Source organism: Onychomys torridus, chromosome 20 (assembly GCF_903995425.1).
Source record: "Onychomys torridus chromosome 20, mOncTor1.1, whole genome shotgun sequence".
NCBI classification, from domain to species: Eukaryota; Metazoa; Chordata; class Mammalia; order Rodentia; family Cricetidae; genus Onychomys; species Onychomys torridus.
This window is the reverse complement of record NC_050462.1, coordinates 10,685,609-10,710,818: the sequence shown is the minus strand read 5'-3', so window position 1 is coordinate 10,710,818 and position 25,210 is coordinate 10,685,609. Positions and strand designations below refer to the sequence as shown.

The window sequence follows — 25,210 nt, the reverse complement described above, 5'->3', positions numbered from 1 at the left end:
CATAGATGCCTGTAATAGAATATCAGTTAATCTTCAAAGAGAATGAACTGCTCACCTAGTTCACAGTTCCGTTCACGGCTTAGCTTTTAGCATTCTCTTTTCATTTCCTTTATGCACAGGTAAGAGACACTGAAAACAATAATCTATCAGTTAGATGGTTCTATGAAAATTAAAATCATAGAAAACCATGTGATTAAATGGTGTGCAGTTTTCCCTCATGCTCTCTATATAAATGGAAGAATAAGCTGTTCACAAAGAATGGGTGTGGCCAAGTTAGGCAGTAATAAATACAGCTGGCTATACAATAACGGTCTGCCTGAATGCCTATTGTGTCTACTATTTTATGCATTGTATTCTAGTTAAAATTTCTATTATCTTATTTGCTTTCTTTTTGTGTGAGTCTTTTTGTTTTGTTTTGCTATGTTGTTTTTCAAGACAGGGTTTCTCTGTGTCGCCCTGACTGTCCTGAAACTTACTCTATAGACTAAACTGGAGAGATCCACCTTCCTCTGTCTCCGAGTGCTGGGATTAAAGGCATGGGTCAGCTTTTTTGTGTGAGTCCTACACAGCTACTGAGCCTGGAGGCCCAGATCTTTAACAGATACTTGTGGGACAGATGAATGAGTGAATGGTTGTATGGAAAGGGACCATTCCAAAGAGCAAGAAGAAACACAAGGAAGAACTGTGAAGTATATATGCCAAGTTGCTTTTGAATTCTCATCCCTTTGGCAAAGTATTCATTATTTCGCTCAATTGCAATATTATATACAATGACAAATATGATGAGTTGATAAGTTTGTAAATATGTTGCCTTCTTGACTGAGGTTAAATAATTAAATATTTTAATTCTCTATTTTTTAAACTATTAAAGGACAAAATTCATATCAACTAAACTATATGTTTATCTTTTCCATATTTTAAAAATTGCCTCAGAGATACTAACAGAACAATCTGGTTTGTATTTCTCAATTTTGTGTATTCTAATGAGACTATAAAATGCAATTCACAGGATAGAATCTTGAATACAATAAGAATTGATATAAAATTGTTCCCATTTAAATGTATAGTATGACTACAGCTGTGTGTCACTTAATTTGGTTAATGTTTCTTAATTGGAGTGTAGGAGTACATAAAGAGAGAACAATCTTAACATAATACGATATGACTGATAGAGCATCTATATAAAAGAATCTGAAGTGAATTAGTGGGCTTGCAATAGACATATCTGGCATGTCTAGACAATGTAGCGATGGGAATAAAGGTGTTAAATATAGGTCTACAAGCATTATGAAAGACTTCTGTAAGATTATGCTTTCAGAATACTATTTCCAATTTAATGCTGCATTCAGCAGCAATTATGCAGGAGAAAATTAATAAGAGTAATTCCATGAAGTAACAGCTTAATCATTAGAATGAGCTAAAATTATGCAACTGTGAATTCCCATGAGCTACAAGGATATTGCCTCTTTAAGGAGGATGGTTCTATCAGATAATAGTTAACACTCTGAACTCTGAAAATAACTCCTATCAATGTTTCAACTAGCATACAAAACAAGACTGGGGTTGGGGATTTAGCTCAGCAGTAGAGCCCTTGCCTAGCAAGCATAAGACCCTGGGTTCAGTCCTCAGCTCTAGTTAAAAAACAAAAGAAAACAAAATAAACAAACAAACAAACAAAAAACAAGGTCATCAAAATTGAGATACTCTCATGACACACCTAGAGAACAACCATGCATTCTATCTTGAGAAGCTAGAGGAACGATTTTGAATATTTCTGCAATTGAAAGGTGATAAATGTTTTAGGAGACAGATACCTTTAATCTAATTGCATGTTAGATATGCATATGGAACCATCATGTGGTACCAAATTATCATGCATAATTTTTGTGTTTATGTATAAAATTTAAATATTCTGAAATATAAGCAAAAATAGTTAAAAATTTGTATCTTTAATAGATTCTAAGCATATTTTTCTTTCTTCATAATAGGAAATAATGTACAGATTTAATATGAATGAAATAGAATCCAACTCTTCTGGAAAAATATATTTTAACCTTATAGCTGAATAAGTTAATCATTCTCTAATTTTATAAAAATAATTTGTATTAGCTGTGGAAATTTTGGAGAATACAGAAAGTATGCAAGCACATTAGCAACACATGCAATCTTACCAATAAAGGCAGTACTACAAGGTAATGACTTCCTGGTTTCACCCATGAACTTGATGTAATAGTACTGCTAAATGGTATTAAATGCAAATTTGCATTGATTCATTCAATAGATATTTACTAAAGGGTAAATGTGACATAGTAAAAATCTATATAATCATTACTCAAAAACATTATTTTGGGGTTGGGGAGTAGTAGCTCAGTTGGTAATGTTGTGTAGCATTCATGAAGCCCTGGGCTCCATTCCCCAGTTCCACAAAATCAGGTGAATGCCTATAAGCCCAGCACTCAGGAGGTACAGGCAGGAGGAGCCGGAGCTCAAGAGCATCCTCAGATACACAGGAAGATTCAGGCAAGTCTGGCATACAGGAGACCATGTCTCAAGACAAAACAAAACAACAACAATCATATCTCCATGACTTAAGTGACCCTTGCCTTTAGATGTATCATTGTTACTTTACCATCATTTTGTCTTTGGGGTTGCCTCTAATCCATCCACTTACTTTAGAGGGATTAGAATGTTCTGTGATGTCTACATCACACACAGGTTTTCTGACAAACAGTAAACAACTTCTCAAAGCTTCCTATTTCCTTTTGAAAATAAAAAAATTCAAGACTTGCCTTGTGAAGCTAAATCAAACAAGCAATCAGACAAAAACCTCAAGATTGCAGGCTTCACTAATTGGATAATTAATTGTGAATGTGGTTAAGAATATGGCCAAACACTTTGTGTTTAAATTCTAGCACTCTTACTTGCTAGCAAGTTCTAAACCACTCTGTGACTCTCCTATCTGCAGAATAGGAATGAGAGGATTATCATTCAAACTCATTTAAAATCTAGTTAATATGCATAAATTATCCTAACAGGTTACCTATTTTTTCCTTTACATGAATTGAGGCAGCGATTGGGGTAGAAGCCGTGGCTGCAATGATGTATAGCAAAATTTAGGATCATAGAAGGCAAACAATTGAAACCCTAAAATAACTATATAATTTTGATCATAAGGCTTATCAAGGAAAGAAATATTAGAAGGCACTAGAAGAGTTAAAAGCAGAGGCATTTACATTTCTTCTGGGGCACAGGATATGTCCCAAAGGGGTTTCCTAAGGAAGAACATGAGCTAACTACTCTAGAAAACCTGAAGTAACTAAGAAGGCTGGTATGATAAGTTAGAAACTGGTGAATCAAAGGTTAAAGATACTGAGTGACCAGAAAGACAAAACTAATGAAACAATAAAACACCAGTCAGAGCTCCTTGTTAAGAATCTGGGCCATTTTTTTTTTAAGACCAGTTGCAAGCCACAAAAGGGTTTTAACTGGAGCAGTAATGCAATCAGATTTGTGGTTGTGTTAGAAAGGCAAAAAGGCAAATAGGACAATTCGGGGCTATTAACATAACCTGTAAGAGTGAATGGTCATGGCAGAGAATGAGACGTCAGTAGGGTTGAGAGAGAGATAAGGACCAGAATTATCCTATCACTGATTCCCAAAAAACAAACAAACAAACAAAACAAAAAAACAAAAAACAAACAAACAAAAAAAAAAAAAAAACCAAAAAAAAACCCTAAGATTTGCTGACTGAATTAGAGTTGACAGAGAGGTAGGTGGCAAGATTGACATTTGGGTTGCTGCTGCTGCTGTTGGGTAGATGATTAATCCTTCTACTGAAATCAGAACCATGCGGGAAAGAGATGGGAAAGTTTAGGTTGGGATGTATGCATGAATTGGGTTGCATTTGAGATGCAGGTATAGACAGATATTCAGTGGATAGTAGACAGACGGGGAAATGGATCTACAGGTGGGCTTTAAACTAAGAGAAGTGGTTATAATTATAAATAAATATTTGCAAGTCTTCAGCATACTGATTGAAACAAAAGCCACACTACACATAAAATCACCTATGGGGAGGGGAGAGAGACAGACAGACAGAGAGAAACAGAACAGGAGAGAGAACATGGAGGACTTAACTGCAGCTCCAGAAACTCCAAAATTCTAAAACTGTTCAAAAGGGTCAGCTGTCAAAACAGAGAAGAACATAGTTGATGAAAACCTGCCCTAAACAGCAAAGAGAAATAAAAGCGGTCACCAGCTTGTGTGGCCGAGAGGTTAGGAAAAGCGGGGACTAAGAAATGTCCTCTTGGGTTTTGTGGCATTAAGACCCTTGTTAAAGTACATTTCAGCTGAGGGACGAGAAGTGGAAACCTGTCTGTGGTGAGCTGAGAAGTGACGAGAAGAAAATAGACCCAAGAGTATATGGTAGAGATAGTGTGATGGCTATTTTGGGGGGTCAACTTGACCATATCTGGAATGAACCAGATATGCAGGGCACACATGCCTTTGATCCGGATCTTGAGGCTAGAGGGCACACCTTTAATCTGGGCACACCTCATGTTGGAAGCCTATAGAAGGACAATGGAAGAAGAAAGGGTATTCTTTGCCTGCTTGCCCTCACCTCTGTCAGCCCATCCATTCCTTCTTTGGGAACCGGCAGACCCAGAGACACCCAGCCTCATGGGACTGAGCAGCTACTAGATTCCTGGACTGTCTGTTCATAACTAGGTATTGTTGGACTGCAGCCGGCAAGTCATTCCAATATACATACATACATACATACATACATACATACATACATACATACACATATAGATATAGAATATAGATGTAGATATAGATAGAAATAGAGAGATTAATCCCATAAATTCTGTGGCTCTAGAGAACCCTGACTAATACTAGAGAAGAGTAGCTGGGTTTCCAGTAGGTTCAAGCAATACCTGCTTGTCAGTTACATGTTTTCATTGTCAATAGTTTTTGGTTTTTGCCTTTATTTTCCAAATGAAAAGAGAGCATATTTAGACATTGATCCACGTGTTCAGTAGAAAAAGACCATTAAAAACACAAAAGGTAGGGCTGGTGGGAATCCCAGTGGTGGATGGTGTGACTGACTTGTGGGAAGGAAGGACCTGGGTTTGAACCCCAGAACATTATGCGTGTATGTGTGTGTTTAAGTGGGCATACTGCAAATACTACTTTATATACAAACACACTGGAGGGGAGAAGAATGAATGAATGAAACTGTAAAACTGCTAAAAAGGCAGAATGGAACATAGAGGATACAGCTAACAGGGAGAAAAAAAGCCCTATATTAACAAGAGGGACACATAAGAGGAAGGAGTCGGGGGAGTTCTCTCTGTGTGTATCTCTGTGTGTGCATTCCTCTCTATGTCTCTGTCTCTGTACATTCTCTTTGTCTTTTAGTTTGTTAGAGACATGGTCTCATATAGCCCAGGCTGACCCAGAAGTCTTGATCCTCCTGCCTCCATCTAAAAGGTGCTGGGATTACAGCTGTAGGGTTTCTACGTTCTTTCTAAATTAAAATATGAAATCAGCTACCGAGACAAGAAAGGAAAGCACCTGGAATCTGAAGACACCAGAGAAACAGTGGGGGCCTGCTTGAATTTCATGGGCATGAATTAGTGAATTAAGTAATACCTCTCTTCTTACTATACACAGTCTGACATTATAGGGAACCTTGATCCCAGAAGGCATGCATACCATAAAAGCCATACCTTCATCTTAGCAAGAGTGCACTGTATTTTTAGAAGCCTTAATCTACGATATGTTAAATCCATTTAAAATACAGGTGAAACTCATTTGCTGTGATTTTCTTTCTGTTTACGATGTTGTTTTCAAAATATAGCAAGCTTCCATCAATGGGAGCAAGGTGAAACATCTGCCTTGTCAAAATGCCCACATGGATAAAAGAGGTGGTTAATGGACCAGGATTTCACCAGGAACATGGGAACCTTGGTTTTCTTTCTGTTCCCCTGTGTTACCAAGTTGGCACAGTGTTACCAATTTACCATGTAGATATCTGACTTAATAAATGGCTACAAAATCACTGAGCACCAAGCAAATGCCAGATAAATAATTGCTGTCTGATAAAAATGGTTCTTATCAGAAAAACCAATATTTGTATGTAAAAGAATGTTTCCCAGGGCCTTAGAAATAGTTTGTTCTTTTAAATGAGTTAAACATAACCCACAGAAATCATGTTGACATTGTTCACTTCCTTAGCAGAGATAAATGTCTGTTCTTTTAATTTCAAGAATGTGGCATTAGAAAGAATCTTCACTATCTCAAAGATATAATATATATATATATATATATATATATATATATATATATGTTTGTAACCATATATTTACTTTTATATATAAATACATTTGTAACCATATAATACAAATATATTTTATATATTAAATATATATTCTACATATATTATATATTAAATATTTATATGTAATATAATTATAATTATAAATATAAAATATATGTGTTTATGTATATATCATATACACAAATATGCTTATAAGTTTATGAATATTTACTATACTATGTGCATTATATATATGCATTTTATTATATTTATGAGTGTTAAATATATACAAATATATATTTACATGGTTACACATATCTTAGAGAAACCCTCACCCTCAATCCTGCCTATATCAGCTATCAGAACAGGTATAATGGAGTGTGGGGTATTACTGACATGTGACACTTCTTTTTCAGGCAGACCTTGGTCCAGTAAGCACATTAGCAAATTGAACAGAGATAACCAAGACCCCCACTCTCCTGGCAGGTCACTATTGCACATGCCCTTTTTATCAGAGATCATCCATTCTCTCTCAACAGGATTAGAAACAGCCTTTGCTAGTGTTGTTATAAATTGCTCATTAATCAAAATGGATTTATTGAGCACCCATACTGCGCAAACCCTGTACTAAGTGATTCAAAGTAACAGGTTGCTTAGTTACCACAAAATGGAAAAATGCCCCTGTGAAGGTTTAAAATTAAATGAAAGGCAGACAATAAAACATCTTCTTTGATGGCATCTGACTATTTTGTACAGGCTTTTTACTGCCATTACAGCCATTTTCTTTTGAAGACACCTCGTTCATTAATTCCTTTTCGTTGCTGTTGTTCATTCATATGGCTGAGTCACCACCATCAGAATATACAGCCCTCTGCTTGAGAGGAAACAGATAATCTAGCAGTGGCAGCACAGTGGGAATCTCAGCAATCCTTACTTTAGGAATCCAGTACTGTCATTCTTACTCCATGTGAAATCCACCGTCACTGAGGCACCAGTAAGGTGTTCTTTAGAGAAAAACTCATTTCTTGGTTGAATCATAAAATCTGGTTGAACACAGATAAACTATTAATGTACTTTTTTTTTTCTTTTTTGAGACAGGGTTTCCTCTGTGTAGCTTGGCGTCTTTCCTGGAACTCACTTGGTAGCCCAGGCTGGCCTCGAACTCACAGAGATCCGCCTGCCTCTGTCTCCCGAGTGCAGGGATTAAAGGCGTGCGCCACCACCGCCCGGCATGAATGCACTTTCTTACTAAAATTAAACTAGTAGAAATGGTAAAAAGTTTTGCTCACCTGCTTAATAAATATAGAAAGGGGACTAACGTGCATACTTAACTGTTATTTTCAGAAGAGATATATTGTATCTATGAATGGCATTGCCAGTTACCAGGAAGAAATTTCTTATCCTCTCACCTAAGCAAGCCAGGCAAGATTTGGCTTGTGTAGAAAGATCCATACATGCTAACGCATTAAACGTATGTGTTCAGTTATAAACCTCTGATTTAGATTCATGGGGTCATTTAATATAGCGAAAATGTGTTGTGTGTCTGTGTCGCACGCCTTAAATCCCAGCACTCAGGAGGCAGAGTCAGGCGGATCTCTGTGAGTTCGAGGCCAGCCTGGTCTACAGAGTGAGTTCCAGGACAGGCATCAAAACTACACAGAGAAATCCTGTTTTGTAAAACCAAAACAAACAAACAAAAAATGTATGGCTTACACAATAAAAAATTATTTTCTTTAGTTCCATTGGCTAGGGGTCTCAGAATGAGGCATCATCAGGTCAGATCCTGTGAGGTCCGTGAGAAAGCTCTGCTCAGACCTCTTTGCTTGGCCTGTATATTACTGTTGGTTTTCTTACCCTTTGGGTTCCTTTGGTTCTTTTGGGGGACCCTCCACCAAGCTCCCAAATAAATCACATACAGAGGCTCATTCTTAATTATGAATTCCTGGCCTTAGCTTAGCTTGTTTCTTGCCAGCTTTCCTCAAATTATCCCATCTACCTTTTGCCTCTGGGCTTTTCCTGTTCTCTTACTTCTGTAAATCTTACTCTGACTCCATGGCTTGCTGTGTAGAGCTGAGTGGCTGATCCCTAGAGCCCTCCTCCTTCTCTGGCTACATCGCTTTTCTCCTTCTATTTATCCTCTCTGCCTGCCAGCCCCACCTATTTCTCTCTCCTGCCTTGCTATTGGCTGTTCAACTCTTTATTAGACCATCAGGTGTTTTAGACAGGCACAGTAACACAGCTTCACAGAGTTAAACAAATGCAACATAAACAAAAGTAACACACCTTAAAGTAATATTCTACAACACTCGTAGATGGCAATCTCCTTGTGTCACTTCACATTGCTTTCCTATTTCTATGAAAACACAAGACACACTGGATGTCTGACAGGCATGCTCAATCTTTTAACACTGCAATAGCACATTGTTCTCATCTACAAAATTGATGCTAGGGAAACACACAATCCAGTTACTCCTCTACCAAAAAGCAAACAACATAGCTCCTAATGTTTTGTGTAAATTTACAATTTTGTCATGTTTACACTTATGTTCATAGATGTCTTCTACTGCATGTGGCCCTAGGTTGGACATGCTTGGTGAGGCCTACTTAATTACTTTATTACTTCTATTAGAGATATTATCTCTAAATTCTGCAAACAAAATCACTCCTAAGGTACTAGGGGTTAGGATGCAAACTTTTAAAGCCCCTTTTGTGTGGAGGATAACAAGTCAATCTCTAGATGTTCCTTTAAAGATCTAACCATCCTTTTCCATGAGTCTCTTGCCTCTTTTCCCTCCTCCCTCCCACAGGGATAGACTCCAGTGCAGTTCTGTACAGAGAACTAACCCCATTTTGTTTAAACCTACACCATGCTATTCAACAGAATCAACCTAAGCCACAGCATACACTCCTGGAGACACGGCTCTCTAATGCCCTGGCTACTTATTTCCAAAAAGTCGGAGTCTCTAAAGAGAGAAGGAATGATCTTTACGCCTACACACCTCTTAGAATTGTTCCCCTGCTCCCTCTTCACTAGCATTACCTTTGGCTGGCCACAGTCATTTCCTGCTGAGATTTGTATCTGTTTAAATTGCCCTTCCATCACTGAAATAAACACCATGACCAAGAGCAACTTGGGGAGTAAAGGGAAGCTTGTTTTACAATACACTTCCAGATCATAATCCATCATTGAGGGAAGTCATGGCAGGAAATCTAGGGAGGAGCCTGAAGCAGAAACCATCGAGGAATGGTGCTTGCTGGCTCACTCTCTGGCTCCTGTGTAGCTACATTTATTAGACAGCCTAGGTGGTCCTAGGCTTAGGACTTGGGTCTAATAATGCTTAAGGCTGGACCCACCTGCATCAACTAATAATCAAGATAATCCCCCATGCACATATTTGAGCTAGGTAATTCTTCAGTGGAAGGTCCTCCTCTCAGATGACTCTAAGTTGTGCTGAGTTGACATTCAAGCTCTAACCAGGATACACATTGATGAACTAAATATTTTTCCTGCTTTCAATGTCACTCTGGACAATCCAAACCCATTTTGTTTCATAATGGTCATTCTTTTGTTGTTGTTGTTTGTTTTGTTGTTGTTTGTTTTTTCAAGACAGGATTTCTCTGTATAGCTTTGCGCCTTTCCTAGAACTCACTCTGTAGCCCAGGCTGGCCTTGAACTCACAAAGATCCGCCTGGCCTGCCTCCAGAGTGCTGGGATTAAAGGCGTGTGCCACCACCACCACCCGGCCCATAATGGTCATTCTAAAACAAATACCTAATGTTGGCCCGGTCTCCTTTCTTTCTTATTATCCATTCTACCTTAGAAGCAGTCTCTGCTCTAAGAGGTTAGTCCATGAATGCATTTTGTTCTGCCATGCCCATGGATTTCTACACATACTGTCCCTTGGCTACAGTGCCATACACCTCCTCCCATACATCCATCTAACCCTTCCTTAGTTGAGGCTGAGATCAGGCAGCATTTGTTGGGAGAAAATTCTCTCTCACACTCCTCCAACAATCCAACAATATGTGGCTTTGCTTCTTGCACTTACTAACCTTCAAATTTTCTAATTTTTAGGGCCTGCACCTCAACTCTGTTTCTTTGGCACCACTAACACAATGCCTGGAACAGGAACATCAGAGGTATTCTGCGTATGTTCACTGGATGGGTGAGTGGGTAGTTTCCTCCCCAGTCAGTTTGGTCTCCATACCTGCAAGTCCTCTCTTTGCTGCCAGAGAAGGAACATATCAAAAACTCCAAGAGAGGTCAGCAGCTCCCCCAAGTTCATCAGCTCATTAAGCTGATTGCAGAGGGATGGCACAAAGCTAAATGTAAGTCATAAAGTACTCATAGCAGGGAGAGACTTGGGAACGACTCGATCCATGAATCCTAGAGATACAGATTAGCTGAATGAATAGAATGTAGCGGCGGTAGAGTAAGGGGTGCAAACCGATTGCTAATCTAGCCAATAGAGACACAGCTGTGCTGATGCTGTCTCGCCAGCCATATATGGTGTTTACAGAGAGCAACTCTTTGGGGGTCCCTGACAGGAATCTGTATTCATTTTTATTGCTATGATTTTAAGAAAAGCACATAATTTTCATTTTAATTCTAGACTCCTCACTGGTAGAATTCATGAACACAGCCCAAAGTGCAGAGCACGAATCTCATTGATTCAGCTGACTCAACTGGTCAAATGGTTTCTATACTAAACCCAAGTATCAAAGACAATAGGGGGAATCATATATCCGTGCAAATTAAATCTAGCTCCATTTAGAAGAAATAAGAACAAAACAACAGCATTTCAGACACTTGTGGGAATCTGTGTTTTCCAAAAGCAGCTGGATGAATAACTTCCACTGTTATGCAGTTAGCACTCTTTTGTTAAGGGTCAGAGAAAGAAAATCCCCCCCACTTAAATGCAGGCAGGCTCTTGACCACAGGAGAAGTGATGCCTCCCAGTCACAGCTAAGCCCTTAAAGGGAGTGCAGCTTCTGCCAAATTTTCTTGGGGTTTATTCTTGGAAACATATTAACATATGCCATGGGCAATCCACATAGATCACAGTAGATATGAAAGATAGGATGTTTAAGGGTTTTTTTATTTATTTGAAATTAGCCCAGACTGATGTGAAGTTCACAATGTTGCCAAAGATGGCCACAAATTCACAGTCATCCTCCTGCCCCAGCCTCCTAAATATTAGGATTTTAAGCCAGCACACCTGATGTGAGGGAACGGCCCCCCTTGGAGTCAGTACAAGACACAACCAGACACCAAATTCTCAGCACAAAGGTTGATTACTCTTGAGGGGCAAGCAGGCATGGGGGAGGGAGAGGTGCTTTGGGGATGTAATCTATCAGTTTTCAGCAGGTTGGGGAGGGTAAAAGACAAAACCTGTAGGTGCCATGTTGGCCCAGCTCTGGCCTGTTAGAGTCCTTTACCTGGCCTGAGAATGGATCCTGTACACAGATTCTGCTACAGCGTTTAGTCAAGATGCCCTAGCTAATAACTTGGAACAGCAAGCAAGAAACTCCTGCAGAGCCATCCCAGAACTGCAGATTTATAAGAAAAATAAACTAGTGTATGTTGTTGTTGTTTTAACTAGGTCCTATAGTTGATGAGTTACATGACATTCAATAACCAGAAGAGAATTGGACAGTGGAAAACACAGTGTTCTACAACCTGTGGCTTTAACACTGTGACTTCTCAGCAGGCAGAAGCTGGGGAAACTCAAAACAAAAGACTATGAAAGCCTACAAGTTCAGGGGAAGAAGCTGAGGGACCTAAGGAGCTATTCAAAGAGAGACCTATGACTGGAAGCTGGGAAGACGGTCCTGATTTCTCTGATGTCTTTTCCTTAAGTATGGTTACTTATCGGGGCAAAAATGCAAGAGTCACTCACTCAGCACACACATAAAGAACAGCAAAAGCACGCAGTGAAATGTCAGCTTTCCCCAAGCCAGGACGAGAGCACTCTCACCGGAAGCCTGGGCATGCCGACATCCCAGATCTCCTGAGTGCGAACTGGTAATAAGGAGAAGCACTGGACTTTCCACTGGTGGTGGAGAGATCTTTAGAATCCAGCCCATACTTCACGAGGAAAAACATGGCATCTACCACAGAGGGTAAATGATGCCCACACCAAAGCTAAGCTCCCAGTTTATATACAGCTTGCCAGGTATCCAACTAGGCTCCATCTTCAAAGCAGCCTTGGAGTCAGTGGTTTGCCATGGGCTGGAGATGGAACATAGATCTAGAGCACTTAGAATTCACAGTGCCCTGGGTTCAATTCCTACCTCAAGAGAAAGGAAAGAAAAAAGGGTGGTTCTCCAAGTTCCCTAAGTGAGCAGTCTTGGTTGACACAATGTGGCAGAAAGGAGATCCTTGAAAAAGGAACCCAGGGAGGCTTACAGATTCAGGAGCAAAAGAAATTACTGTGTTCAGTTCAAGCTTAGTGGCTTTTAAATAGCAACAGATACACAACACAGGCATTCTCTCTTCATAAATTGTACCTTCTGCTTCCAGGATGCTCTTTCACATTGCCTCCAAAGGACGCTATGAAATATTATATCTTCATATATTATACAATCTGACAAATTTTACTGTTTACTTACCAACCGCCTCACATGAATCAGGGCAGGGTTATTTGGAACACCCTTTTCTCAAATATTTTACTTTCAGAACTCTAGAACTTGGATTGGACATGTAAGAAATTCTTAGAACTTATACTCCATGCTGTATATGGCTTCTGTTCTGTCCTTTTTCTTTCTATACAGCATTCTGAGATTTTCTTCTTATCCTATTTCCCATTCACTAAAACTTTCTTCAGATGAATTTCATGTCTTAGAACATCATCCATCCATCATATGCTGTGTGTACTGTCTTTTCCCAGTTCTAGAAGTTTCATACCTACTATGCTATGGTGGGTTTTTTTTCAAAGCTTCTCTATGCCTGAAATTACTTCAGCATTACCTTTCCTTTATCTTTGTGTAGTCATTTTATACTCTCCATCTGATAATTACCATGTGGGAAGTCTTTTCAGGTATATGTGTTTTCCCTTAGCTCTGCTGGTTCTTGTTGGAGGTATTCTACTCCCCTTCCTAAAGGTCACAGTTGTTTCTGACTGGGTCCCTGAGGGTATTGCTTTAACCTAAATTCAGTTTTCTGAAGTTCTATGTGAGATGAATTTGGGGTGCTAATCTGTATATGGGCTAGCTTACAGATGAATTCCTCAGGAATCTTCCCCCTTGTTTTTCTCACAACAGATCAAGACTTTGAAGTCTTTGGGATGGAGGGTTTGAGGCAGCATTATTTGTGGTTACCACAAAGGTGTAATCCGTGGAATCTGAGTCTAGGGAGGACAATGTTCACAGTAGAATCCTCACACTAGGCAATCATGGGGATCTTTCTTTATCTGAATTCTTGCTCCAAGCACCATTTCACAACAGTAGCTTCAGCTTATTGGAAAGTTCTGGTTTTCGCCCACTTCTATATATGCTATGAGCTCTGGTTTTATTCTCTCTGATGGTACGTGAATAACTCCTTAGTCCATCTTCATCCACAGCCTGTGCTCATCTGGTCTATTGCTATCCTTACATCTGTTCTGATTGTCAGTGTGACATGAGGACTATCTGACATTTCTTAACACATTTGTTCTCTGTTCACAATTCCTACTTCGCCTCACCCCCTGACATGACACGACACTATAGCACACAGTGAAGAACACAGGTTGCATCACTCAAGCCCAAACCCCAGATCCATCCCTGTTAACACACTCCTGTGCTGCTGCCTAGTGTGTCCTGACCTCTGCTTCCTCGTCTCTAAAGTGATGGACAATGTTAATGTCTCACAGCACCCTAAGAGCTATATGAGGTAACACACACAAGGCACTTAGAACACATAGGAACTACTTTTATTACTATAGTCTCATCATATCCAAAAAACATCTTCCTTCTGTGTGGTTGTCATTCACACAGCACCCCTACCTCAGCACTGTTCAAAGTCTATTTGTTCATCTCTGTGAAATTTTCTAGCCTATTATCTATAATGGATTTTCTGGGTTCTACCTTGAACCCTCTCTAACTCCTCCTTTCATTGCCCCCAACACACACCAAGTGCTGGAGTCTAAACCAAGAGCCTAGCGCGTACTAGACACGCACTCGACTGCTGAAGCAGCCCCAGTCCAATTTGCCATTTTAGGCAGAAATAAACCCAGTTGGAAATGTAATAGAATTTCTCTATAATAATCACCACACTCAGAAACAAAACAAAAAACAAAACCCACACACTCTCCTCTTTCCATCTCTGGACAAGGAATGTCTACATTTACCTAGACTATTGTATTGCCAACATCTACCTGTTCACTCTGTTCTTGCTTTGGGTGTTTCATCTTCAGTAACTCTAGCCATCAGAAAACACTTCCAACCTTTAAACTAGAGCAAGTTATAAAAACATGAGGTAAATTTCCTAACTAAATATAATTTGATAAGTTAGAAACAAATAGGATGCCAAAAGGTTTATGTAAAGACCCCTGCTACCAAGGACCCAAAGCATTGCATTTCACCAAGGTTCCTAATGATGAAAAGGCATCTAAGTAGCTTCATCAAGGCAGGGCCATCTCCATGAAGAGCCCATAATCTTTAGGAGATTTCACATCAAAACCCATGGCTTACCTGTGCTCACTTGAAATGCAAAACTGATCACTGGGGCTACCCTGGGGCACATTCATGTTGATAATTTAGTATGAAATAAAAATATTAATGGTGTATCTTCATTTATGTGAGTATGCAAATTGAATTGGCCAATTGTGAGTAGGAAATATTACCAGTTCTTGGAGAAGGTGCCCTTGCGATTTCTAGGGAGCAAGGTTTCTTTGTAACAGCTGTGTCCATGAGATCACAAAGAAAGTTCTCATTTTCTGAAGGAAATGTGTCCAGAGAGGCAGATGGTACGATTTCCATGGTGTAATTCCTCTTCTTTGGATAAGACTCCTGAAAAGGAGAGGTAATAAAAAGCTTTTTAATAAAAATACAGCCTTGTCTGATTTATAAAAATCAGAAAAGGTAGTTGGGTCCATCAGTTGTTATCAAATTGGCTAAGAACTGATGCTCTGTCTATTGAAAAGGTCCTTTAACCATGTGTTATCACTGTTAGTATTTAAAGAGTTCCTACCATTTGGTTAACTTGGGTTTCCATTAGTCACTAACAGCCTTGATCTTCCTCTGTTACATTTATCTACTTCCTAACCACAGAATAAACAGCTTTAATCAACAATCATTTCCCAGACCCAGCTCTTTGCCTACTTCCTAGAGATAGACATATAGCTCACCTTTGGCCAGTTAAACATAGGCAGAGTTCTCTGGAAGGATTCTGAAGGGATGATTTTCCCCAGATAAGATTAGAGGAGTTTACTACCCCTAGACTCCTCTCTGGGGGAGGGGAAGACTTTATTTTTTACTATAACACAAACTCAAGAACAAAATGATAAAAACCCAGAAGTTGCAACATTCAGATGAAAGTGCTTGGTACTCTTATGACATCATTGGGTTGCTTGAATAGACCTAGAACCAGTTTCTTCAGGCTTTGTACATAAATATTAGCATCCTTATAGTTCAGTCATTGCTATTTGAGTTTCCTCTCAGAATTGTAAGTATCCCATCCAACACATTAATATTTTTCATTGTAAATACTGTTAACTATATAACTAATACACTATAGCTAACACTTATTAAAGTTAGGATATAATTTAGATCCAGATTTTATGTTACTAATTCTTTAATATATTCTAAAAAAACACAGTTTAATTAATTGTATAACATCTTAATTTCTTATGAATGATGAATTAACAGGTTACCAATAATTATTGGACCTTCTGTGTGTGTAGTGTGTGTGTGTGTGTGTGTGTGTGTGTGTGTGTGTGTGTGTGTGAGAGAGAGAGAGAGAGAGAGAGAGAGAGAGAGAGAGACTATATTAAGCAATAGAGACTAAGCATTAGTTGTTGTTTTTTTTCCTTAATTGGCAAGACATAGTCCTTGCTCTCAGGGAGTTCATAGTCTACTTGAGAAGGTAAATTATTTCTTCTATTTGTTACCTTATAAAGTACACTTCACAGCTGAGAAACAAATAACAAGTAAATAGACTCATTTTCAGAAAATCTTCCTAGATACATTCCAGCATTGATACAGATTTAGTGTGAGTTCCTACTTTCTCTATAGTGATATTTACAGTAAGTGGAATTCAAGGTCAGGGTGATTGCTTTCAGACCATACCAGACACTCACACATCAAAGAGTCAATTATGTTCACTCTGCTCTATTGAGAGCAGGAAATTGGGAGTAATTTATTTTTAACAACAAAGGGAGACAAAGTAGAAAGGATCCAGAGGAAGCAATCAAGAGGGTATTTGCTTTAAAACCCATGTCAGAGAAAAAAAATGATGAAAGGAGCCACAGTGTTCTATCCAGAGGAGCCGCACAGCTACACAATGCTTTTCTCAACCTAGCTGAAAGGCTCTCTCTCCGTGCAATCCCACAAAGTCGGGGGAATGGGCAAAGCTCTTAGAAGGCAAAAAACAGAAAGAAAAAAAAAAACTAATGTTTATAAGACAAGAAGAGGAAATTTGGGTCAATAACCAAAATAACTTTTATGAATTAAAAGTATTACTTTTCTTATAAAATAAACACACATTGGTCAAGTAAGCTAACAAATGGGCTAACAGCAACAGAACAGACTCTCCATTCCTGGCAAGCCCCAGCTCGTTCTCTGCGGATAAGACTATGGATGAAGCCTATGTCGGGGTATACCAGATGGCTCTGTGCACCATGTCTTTGGCACCACCCTGTATCCAGAATCTGCTCTATGTCCTGCCACATAGTAGGAGAGGAGTGAGCCCTGTGCATCAGCTGGACAGTCTTGCGTTCTTTAAGTAGATGTAACTACTGTCATCTAAATGATTTCACCTTTTTGTCAGTTTGTTATTGATTACTCCATTCCCTTTCAAAAAAGATTCTCCAATCTTATCCCAGTTGGAATGGCAAATATTAACAAAACAAGTGACAACAAATCAACAAATGCTGGAGCAAGTATGGGGAAATGATAATGATGATAATAATAATAACAATAATAATAATAATAACAATAATAAAATTCTCAGCCTTGAAAATAAAACAAATAAAGTCTCCAGCTAAAACCCAACACTAAAATTATCAGAACAATTCATGGACTTGGTAAAGTTGCAATGTCACTATTTATAAAGAATTATTAGGTTTTATAAATTTGTAAAAACGACCTGGAAGTTTAAATACTAAGAATGGACTAATTTGTTTTCTCCATGTGTTGATACACAGGCTGATTCCAAACCTTGACTTCTGTGAATAGGGCTACAATAAACATGGGAGAGCATCATAACGTCTCAACACACTGATTCTGCATCCTTTGGGTAGATACCCAGTAGTGGAATAGACCATTCTCAACATTTTTTGATTTTTGAGAAACTCTATACCACTTTCCATAATGGCTGCATCAAATTATATTCCATCCAGTGGTATTCATGGGTTTCATTTTCTCCATATTCTCACAAAACTAATAAATTTTTATTGTTTTCATATTAGCCATTCTAACAACCATGAGATCTCAATGTAACTTCAATGTGCATTTCCTGGTTATTAGACAGGAGCATTATTTATACCTAATGGTCATCCTACATATCTTCTTTAAGGACTAGCTATCCGGGTCCTTTGTCCATTTGAAAGAGTTAATTGTTTCTGACTATGGAGTTGAGTGCCCTGTATGCTGATATAGACCCTGTATATGATATACAGTTTACAAATACTTTATCCTACTCCATACCTTGCCATTTCACTGTGCTCTTCCCATTGCTGAGTGAAAGCCATTTAGCCAATGTAATTCAGTAGTCTTCTTTGTTTTTGTTAATTATTTGGTACTTAGATAAAAAGATATTTTCCCAGACCAATATGGTAGAAAATATAATTGTTTTCTTCCGGTAGATTTACAGTTTCAGGTTGTGTGTTTTAAGTCCATTTAAAGTTCACTTTTGCAGCCAGTGTGAAATGAAAATCTAAGATTAATTCTTCTGTGAGGCATCAGGTTTTCCACAACAATTTATTGAAGAGATTGCCCTATTTTCTGTTTTGAGTATCTCTGTATCTATAATTATTTTAACCTTCAAGGATTTCGCAACAGTAAATCATGGTGTAGCCCAGGCTGACCTCAAACTTTTCAACATTCTGCCTCAGCCTTCCAAGTGCTGAGATAATAGGCATAAATCATATATATTAATATAAATTATGTATAAATTTTATAACCTGTTACTTACTTTCAATAATGTATTATGAACTATTTTCAATGGTAAATATACTTTGTCCTTGATTTATGATGTTTGACATGAGTTTCTGACTCTATGATATACAAGAGCAGCATGTATGCATAGGACTATACTCCAGATTTAGAGTTTCATCTTATCTTAGTGATACGCAGTAGAACACTCCCTTCTGATGTCCCTCAGTGACAACAAACCATAGGTCTCAGTGAACCCCATGATCAAAAGAGTAAACAAGTGTTCCACTACAATAGATTTTACTGTAAACTGGGGTGCCTATATGATTAGGTAATGCGCCTTTGGCTTAGAATATTTTTAATTTTTGATGGGTTTACCAAGATATGACCTATGTTGAATGCGTCTGTATATGTCCAAATGATAAATTTAACATTAGCTTCCAGTATATATAACTTAGCCAGTTCTATCATACTGAATGTAATGTTTTGCTCTTTAAAAAAACCTCTTATTTATACAATTTGTTTATATGCTCCACTTTTTTGAAATAGAATTCCCACAACAAATGGTATCTACCATATGCATATGTGAAGTCGAATCTGTTTCTGAATTTTCTAATTTGCTCCATATGTCAGTCTGTTCTAGTACTAGCATCATACAGTTTTGATCACCAGAACCTTAAAATTAATTTACTACCTGGTAGGGTAAGTCTCTCTTCACATTCATCTGTGTCAAACCATTCACTGTCATCCTCGTGTTTATTTTAATGCATAAACATTTCCTAAGTTCTTAAATAGTTCCTATGCTTTCTCCACTACCAATAAATGACACTTCCATACAGCAGGTCACCTAGAGGAGCTAGCCCTTGTTTCTTACGCTTCCTCAGTATAATTCCCAGTCAGTCAAGTGCTAACTTTACCTCTACCTCAAACACATTCATTTCTCTCCACTCTACTTTGTGCAGATAACCAGTGTATCTCATTTGAACCGCCAGAGAAGCTTCCAAACTAGCCCCTTGCCTCCAAGGCTGCTTTTTTCATAGTTATTTTACTCCCAAATACTCATAAGAGAGGGTTAAGGGTTAGATATGTTCTGATTCGTGTTCTTGCTTTTGATTATACCTCTATGAGAGAATAGCAAATGCTATGATGGCATTAGTACATGCTGATACTAAGCAAGATCTCATAAAACATCTCAGAATTCTCATTACTGGGTGATTTCACTGAAGAAATTGTGATCCCCATAGTAATCACATTCATATAACAAGAGCTAGACAAATAAACCAAGGTATGGTCTAATAAGTTGAAGCATAATCCTGTTATTAAGATAAATAGTCTTAACATTTAAAGTGTTTGTCTAGCATTTAGCAAAGTTCCATGTGGACAGCGGGACAGTGAATACATGCTGAAGAAAATGAATGTATAAGAGAATTCATCATTTTGTGTTCTGCTTCTTCCACTTACACAAGAGCCAAGGCCATCTTCTTTAAAAGGTATACGAACACTGACTAAAGTTTTGTTTAATTAAGTCTGAGACAAAGCCATTCAAGAACAATCATGCATCCAGATTACTGTAGTGAAAACAGCACTGTGTATTTGTGAAATCTATTGTGATCTGTAAAAAGAACCATTTTTATTTACCCAAATGATTCTTATTAGTCCTCACAACAATTGATCTAATCTCCATTCAGAAAGTAGTTTTTGGAGTGTGAGAAGATTTATCTAATAAGATCTGTACAGAGAAAGGGCTGGCTCCAACCAAGAATTCATATATTTGTATTGTGGTAAAAGTACCATCAGCAGATCTTTACTACCAAATACAAAGAAAAGAGGAACCATATATTTATGAGTAGAATCTGGCCCTGGTGGTTTTTCAGTTTTTGAAAGCCCTCTTCCTACAGTGAGAAATCTTTGCCTTCATATACAAGTTAACTGTCAATATATCATGATATCTAATCCCAGTAATGAGTAACAGAAATGGAAAAGAATGATCTTGTGGACTCCACTGTACCCCTCTAACTAAATTGGGTTCCCAATTTGGTGATCAATTACCTTTTTCATATTTGGCTTATGTCTTAATCTTAGATTCTGGATCCTAGACTTATTTCTGTGCTCACATTCTTGTAGTAGCAGCATATAACCCAGGACCGTGTTCTTGGCCCTCATCAGCAGCTCTCTTCCAAGGAATGGAGCTTCGGCCCCAGGATTCTAAAGAGATTCCAGAGCCCTGCACTGTCTCACTGAACTGAGGAAATGCACAGTTTTGATGCTTTGTTTTACTTACCCTGCTTCATCCTACCTTCCCTACTCAGTTGTGAAATGTATGGACCAAACCGTGATTCTTCTAGATGACCAGCAATGTGTACAGAGCACTGATTAAATTAATAGGAAGTTATGTACTCCCTCACCCCAAGAAAAATAAACACTAGCAACAAAACCTCTATAGTCTTATGTTTTTATATGTTGTTTATATTGTGTTTCTGTAGAAGCTAAAAACTGCTGAATAAGTAAAAGATTACAAGTAATTAAATATAAGCTCTTTTAGTAAAGAAATCGTTAATAGTAATAAGTAAACTTTTTTCATGACATTGCCATGAAAAAAAATGAGAGTTAAGACTGTTGGCATTAGTCAGAATATAATAAATTAGTTAAAAATGTCAATATGACATTGGCTTGGTTTTCATACAAGCATGATGTTCATACTAGAGAGAGTGCCTGGCCTTGTCCCTGCTGTGCTAATTAGAAATGATTTGCCTTGGTTGTTTCATAAAGGAAAGGTTAACTGGATTAAGCTGACTACAGTAAGGAAGTTCAAGTTTTACTCATCACAGTAGCTGGGAGAGACTTGGCCTTCTGACTTATGAGAAGCCATCACAATCCTGAAAAACCCAGGTATGGGAACAATTGCTTCACAAATGTTCCAACGATGATCAAAATTGGGTGGCAGTGAGGTCTTCCAGAACAGCTTTGACAGGACATCACCATGAACTTTCCTCTTACCCCTACTCACATGAGGAAAACAAGATGTTTAAGGAACAATGGATGGAGACTCTACCTGGGCCATGGGCTTAGCACTGAGATCCACATAGGAGAAGGGAAAAAAGCCAAATAGAATGTTTTCTTTGGGCACGGATGAGTAAAACAACCATCTGGCATTTAGTAAATGTCACATGTAGAAAATGTGAAGGAAAAAGTTACAGGGAGACATGTGCCTTGAACATCTGAAAGCCAGAAGGGTGGTTCCAATGGCTCTGTCTCTAAGGCTACATGGGGCATAGACGGGGGATGTCAACAGGGAGATTTCTAACAATTCAGTTTGTTAGGAGGAACTTGGCTGCTTCCTGTAGAAGGCTCTCTATTCCTAGAGTGGTCATTCCTGGCCTGATCATCCCCAGGGAAGAGAGAATGGCTGTTGAGTTAGATGAATTTTACGAAGGCAGGCAAATGAGAAAGCACTGTGTTAATTTTAAGAAGGCAGGCAAATGAGAAAGCACTGTGTTAATATTGTGGGACTTATATTCTTTCGCTGCTCTCTGAATTCTTTGGCTGACAAAAGAGATAATAACCCTAAAACTTAGGAGTGTGGGTTTGTGGCTGTTTGGAAGTTTGAGATGATTCAGAATCTCAAATGACTCAAAGTAAATAAAAGCTTTTTGGAAGGAGCCTGATTTACTCGGACGTACCCACAATATCGAGAAAAAAAAAATCCTCAAAAGATTTACAATGTCATTCAAGAAAGGAACATCGCAATACAAATATAGAACAACAATAAAATAATTTTAAAAGAAGGGCCATTGGGTATTGGGTGTGAGAAAAGTTTGATGCTCACAGGACAGCCCTAGAAAAAGGAGCATTGGTTACTGTGGTCTGAAGAATGCTGTCTCCCCCTCCCCCTCCCCACCCCAAGAACCACATTCCAGCCCCTACACCACTGAATATATCATGCTGCATAGGCAATGGGGCTTTGAAGATACATATATAAGTTAAGGGTCTGTAGACAAGTAGCCAATATTGGATTAACTTGGCAGAACAATAAAATGGGAAATGTTCTTTTCCAAAACAGTGTTTTCCAGACCCAGCAGACTGGTTGAATCCATGAACTCACAGTGGCTGTGGCTGCATACATAAGACCTGCATAACATCAAGCCAGTCAAAATCCCAACAAAGTCCAAGCTCAAGATGAGCATAAATTGGCAGCTGAAAGCTTCTAGGGGAGGGAAAGTTAATCGGGAATGTGGACGCAGGTAGGTTGGCCACAGATAGCCTTATAACCATATGTTGACCAGCAGCACTGATTGGATTTGGGGAGGAGACAGAGACAGAGAGACACACAGAGAGAAAGGAGGCTGAAGAGATGACTAATAGTCCAGAGCATTTGCTGCTCTTCCAGAAGAGTTCAGCTTCCAGCACTCACTTCCAGCAGCTCCCAACCCTCTCTAACTTCAGTTCCAGGAGACCCAATGCCCTCTTTTGGCCTCCACAGGTACTGCATCAGATAGTGCAAGGTTTAAATGCACACACACACACACACACACACACACACACACACACACACACACACATTTAGTAAATACATATATAATATAATACATAGATATTATTTTTTAAAGACTACATGAAGTTGGAGGTAAGATGTGGTAGTAGAAATCTGAGGAAAGTTGTAGAGGAGACACTAGGGGTGATTTTAAAAAACCCTTACATTGTATATATGTAGGAAATTCTCAAAATCAATCTATATAAATATTTTAAAATAGAAAGCTCCTTTTAAATAAAGAGGAAGGAAGATGAATCAGTGTTATAATTATACAGCATGCTAGCCTTGGACCTAGAGATCAGCTACAAGGGGACTGGGGAGATGGTTCATTTCATAATGTACCTTTTTCACAAGCATGAGGACCTAAGTGCAGATCACCAGCACTTACCTAAAAGCTGTGGTAACACCCCCTGTAACCCTGAAACGCTAACACTGGAGATTGGAGACAGGCAGATCCCTGGAGCTTATTGGCAGCCAGTTTTTGCAAGTTGACTAGATTTAGGCTTATTGAGAGGCCCTGTCTCAAAAGACTAAGGTGGAGAGCAACAGAGGAAGACACCAACATCAACCTCTGGACTCCAGACCCTTCTCACCCATGCACTCACACACCTTACATGCATCATGTGACCCACACCCATGTGCATGTATCATATGCATAAATAAAGGAAGAATTTAAAAGAATCATCTAGAAACCAAGGAACATATGCAGTGCACAGCGTTGAAAAGGATGGAAGGCCAGACTCCCCACTACAGCCCCTGCAGTGAGAGTGGCATGTTTTACTTATTTTAGCTGATTCATTTTGTATCTCCCAAACCATGAAATAACAAAAGTGCTTTTAACCTACTAAATTTGGGGATTTTGGTATAAGAACAATATGAAATTCATAACGCATCAACTGAAGACATAAAACAAATTGTACATTAATGAAAAAAATGCGTTGCTATCAATATTCAAAGCCAGTGATTTTTATCTGTCCCAAAGTTAACGTGGCAGTATTTCATCAGTGTGCCTCGCACTTATCTGGAGTCTTGACACAGAATCCTAAAGTGAATTTGGAAAAATAAGTGTTTGCCAATAACCAGGTATCAGCGTAAGAGAGAAAACAATGGAGGGACAGAGATCAGCCTTTCATCGTATATTTAAATGAATATAAATGGGCTGATACAATAATTGAAAGGCAACAGAAATCAAAAGATACTTGAAAAGAAACAATTTCAATGTTTGCAGGGATTTACTATATTTAGAAGATGGCAATTCAAGTCAGAAGGGAAATAATGAATTATTTAGTACTTGCTAGTTTGAAATAGTCTAGCCATTAGAAATAAGTAAGAGGAGACCTCAGCTGTTCCCTGAGACACAGACTCGACCAGCTCCGATTGGACCAAAAGATGAGGGACTATTCTCCTACCTGGTCACCCCAGCCTCTAGGCCTGAGGCCCAGGGGCACAACTCATGCCCCCATACCACCATCCATTGAAGTCCCAGATACAGGCTGGCAGACAAGATCCTGCAGGTGGACCTGACTATCATTCCCCTCACTAGATCCCATAAACTACAATCCCCGCTCCATCCCCAAAACTCACCCATCTCTCAGACCTCAGCTGCTTCCAAACACACAGACTCCACCAGCTATCATTGGATCAAGAGGTGAGAGACTGTTCTCCCAGCTAGTCACCCCAGCCTCCATGCCCTAGGCCCAGGGATACAACCCATACCCCTCTACTCCCACTCACTGCAGCCCCAGTTGCAGGCCAGCAGGCAAGACTCCCATGGGCAGGCCTTCCCACCATCACCCTCCATTGAACCTGGCAATCTACAAGTCCCACTCTGTCCTCCAAAACCACCTATCCCCCTGAGATCAAAGCAGCTCCCTGAGACACAAACACTGCCAGTGCTTATTGGACCAAGAATGGTTCCCTGAGACACAGACACCATTTGTACTGATTGCAGAAAGAGATGAGCAGGCGCCAATGCAAAAACACATTCAATTACGTAAAGAGCAATATGGCACCACCAGAACCCAGCAGTTCTACTACAGCAAAACCTGAACATCACAATACAG

General features: G+C 38.9%; 1 protein-coding gene across 18 annotated transcripts in view; it reads right to left on the bottom strand.

Annotated features, from left to right (window-relative positions):
- Nucleotides 1-25,210, bottom strand: part of Anks1b (ankyrin repeat and sterile alpha motif domain containing 1B) — a 1,022,809-nt gene that overhangs the window by 648,381 nt on the left and 349,218 nt on the right. For all 18 annotated transcript variants that reach the window (XM_036169508.1, XM_036169510.1, XM_036169509.1 and 15 more), the window contains exon 10: nt 15,148-15,313. In XM_036169508.1, the coding sequence (XP_036025401.1) occupies nt 15,148-15,313 (166 nt within the window). The remainder of the gene's footprint in view (nt 1-15,147; nt 15,314-25,210) is intronic.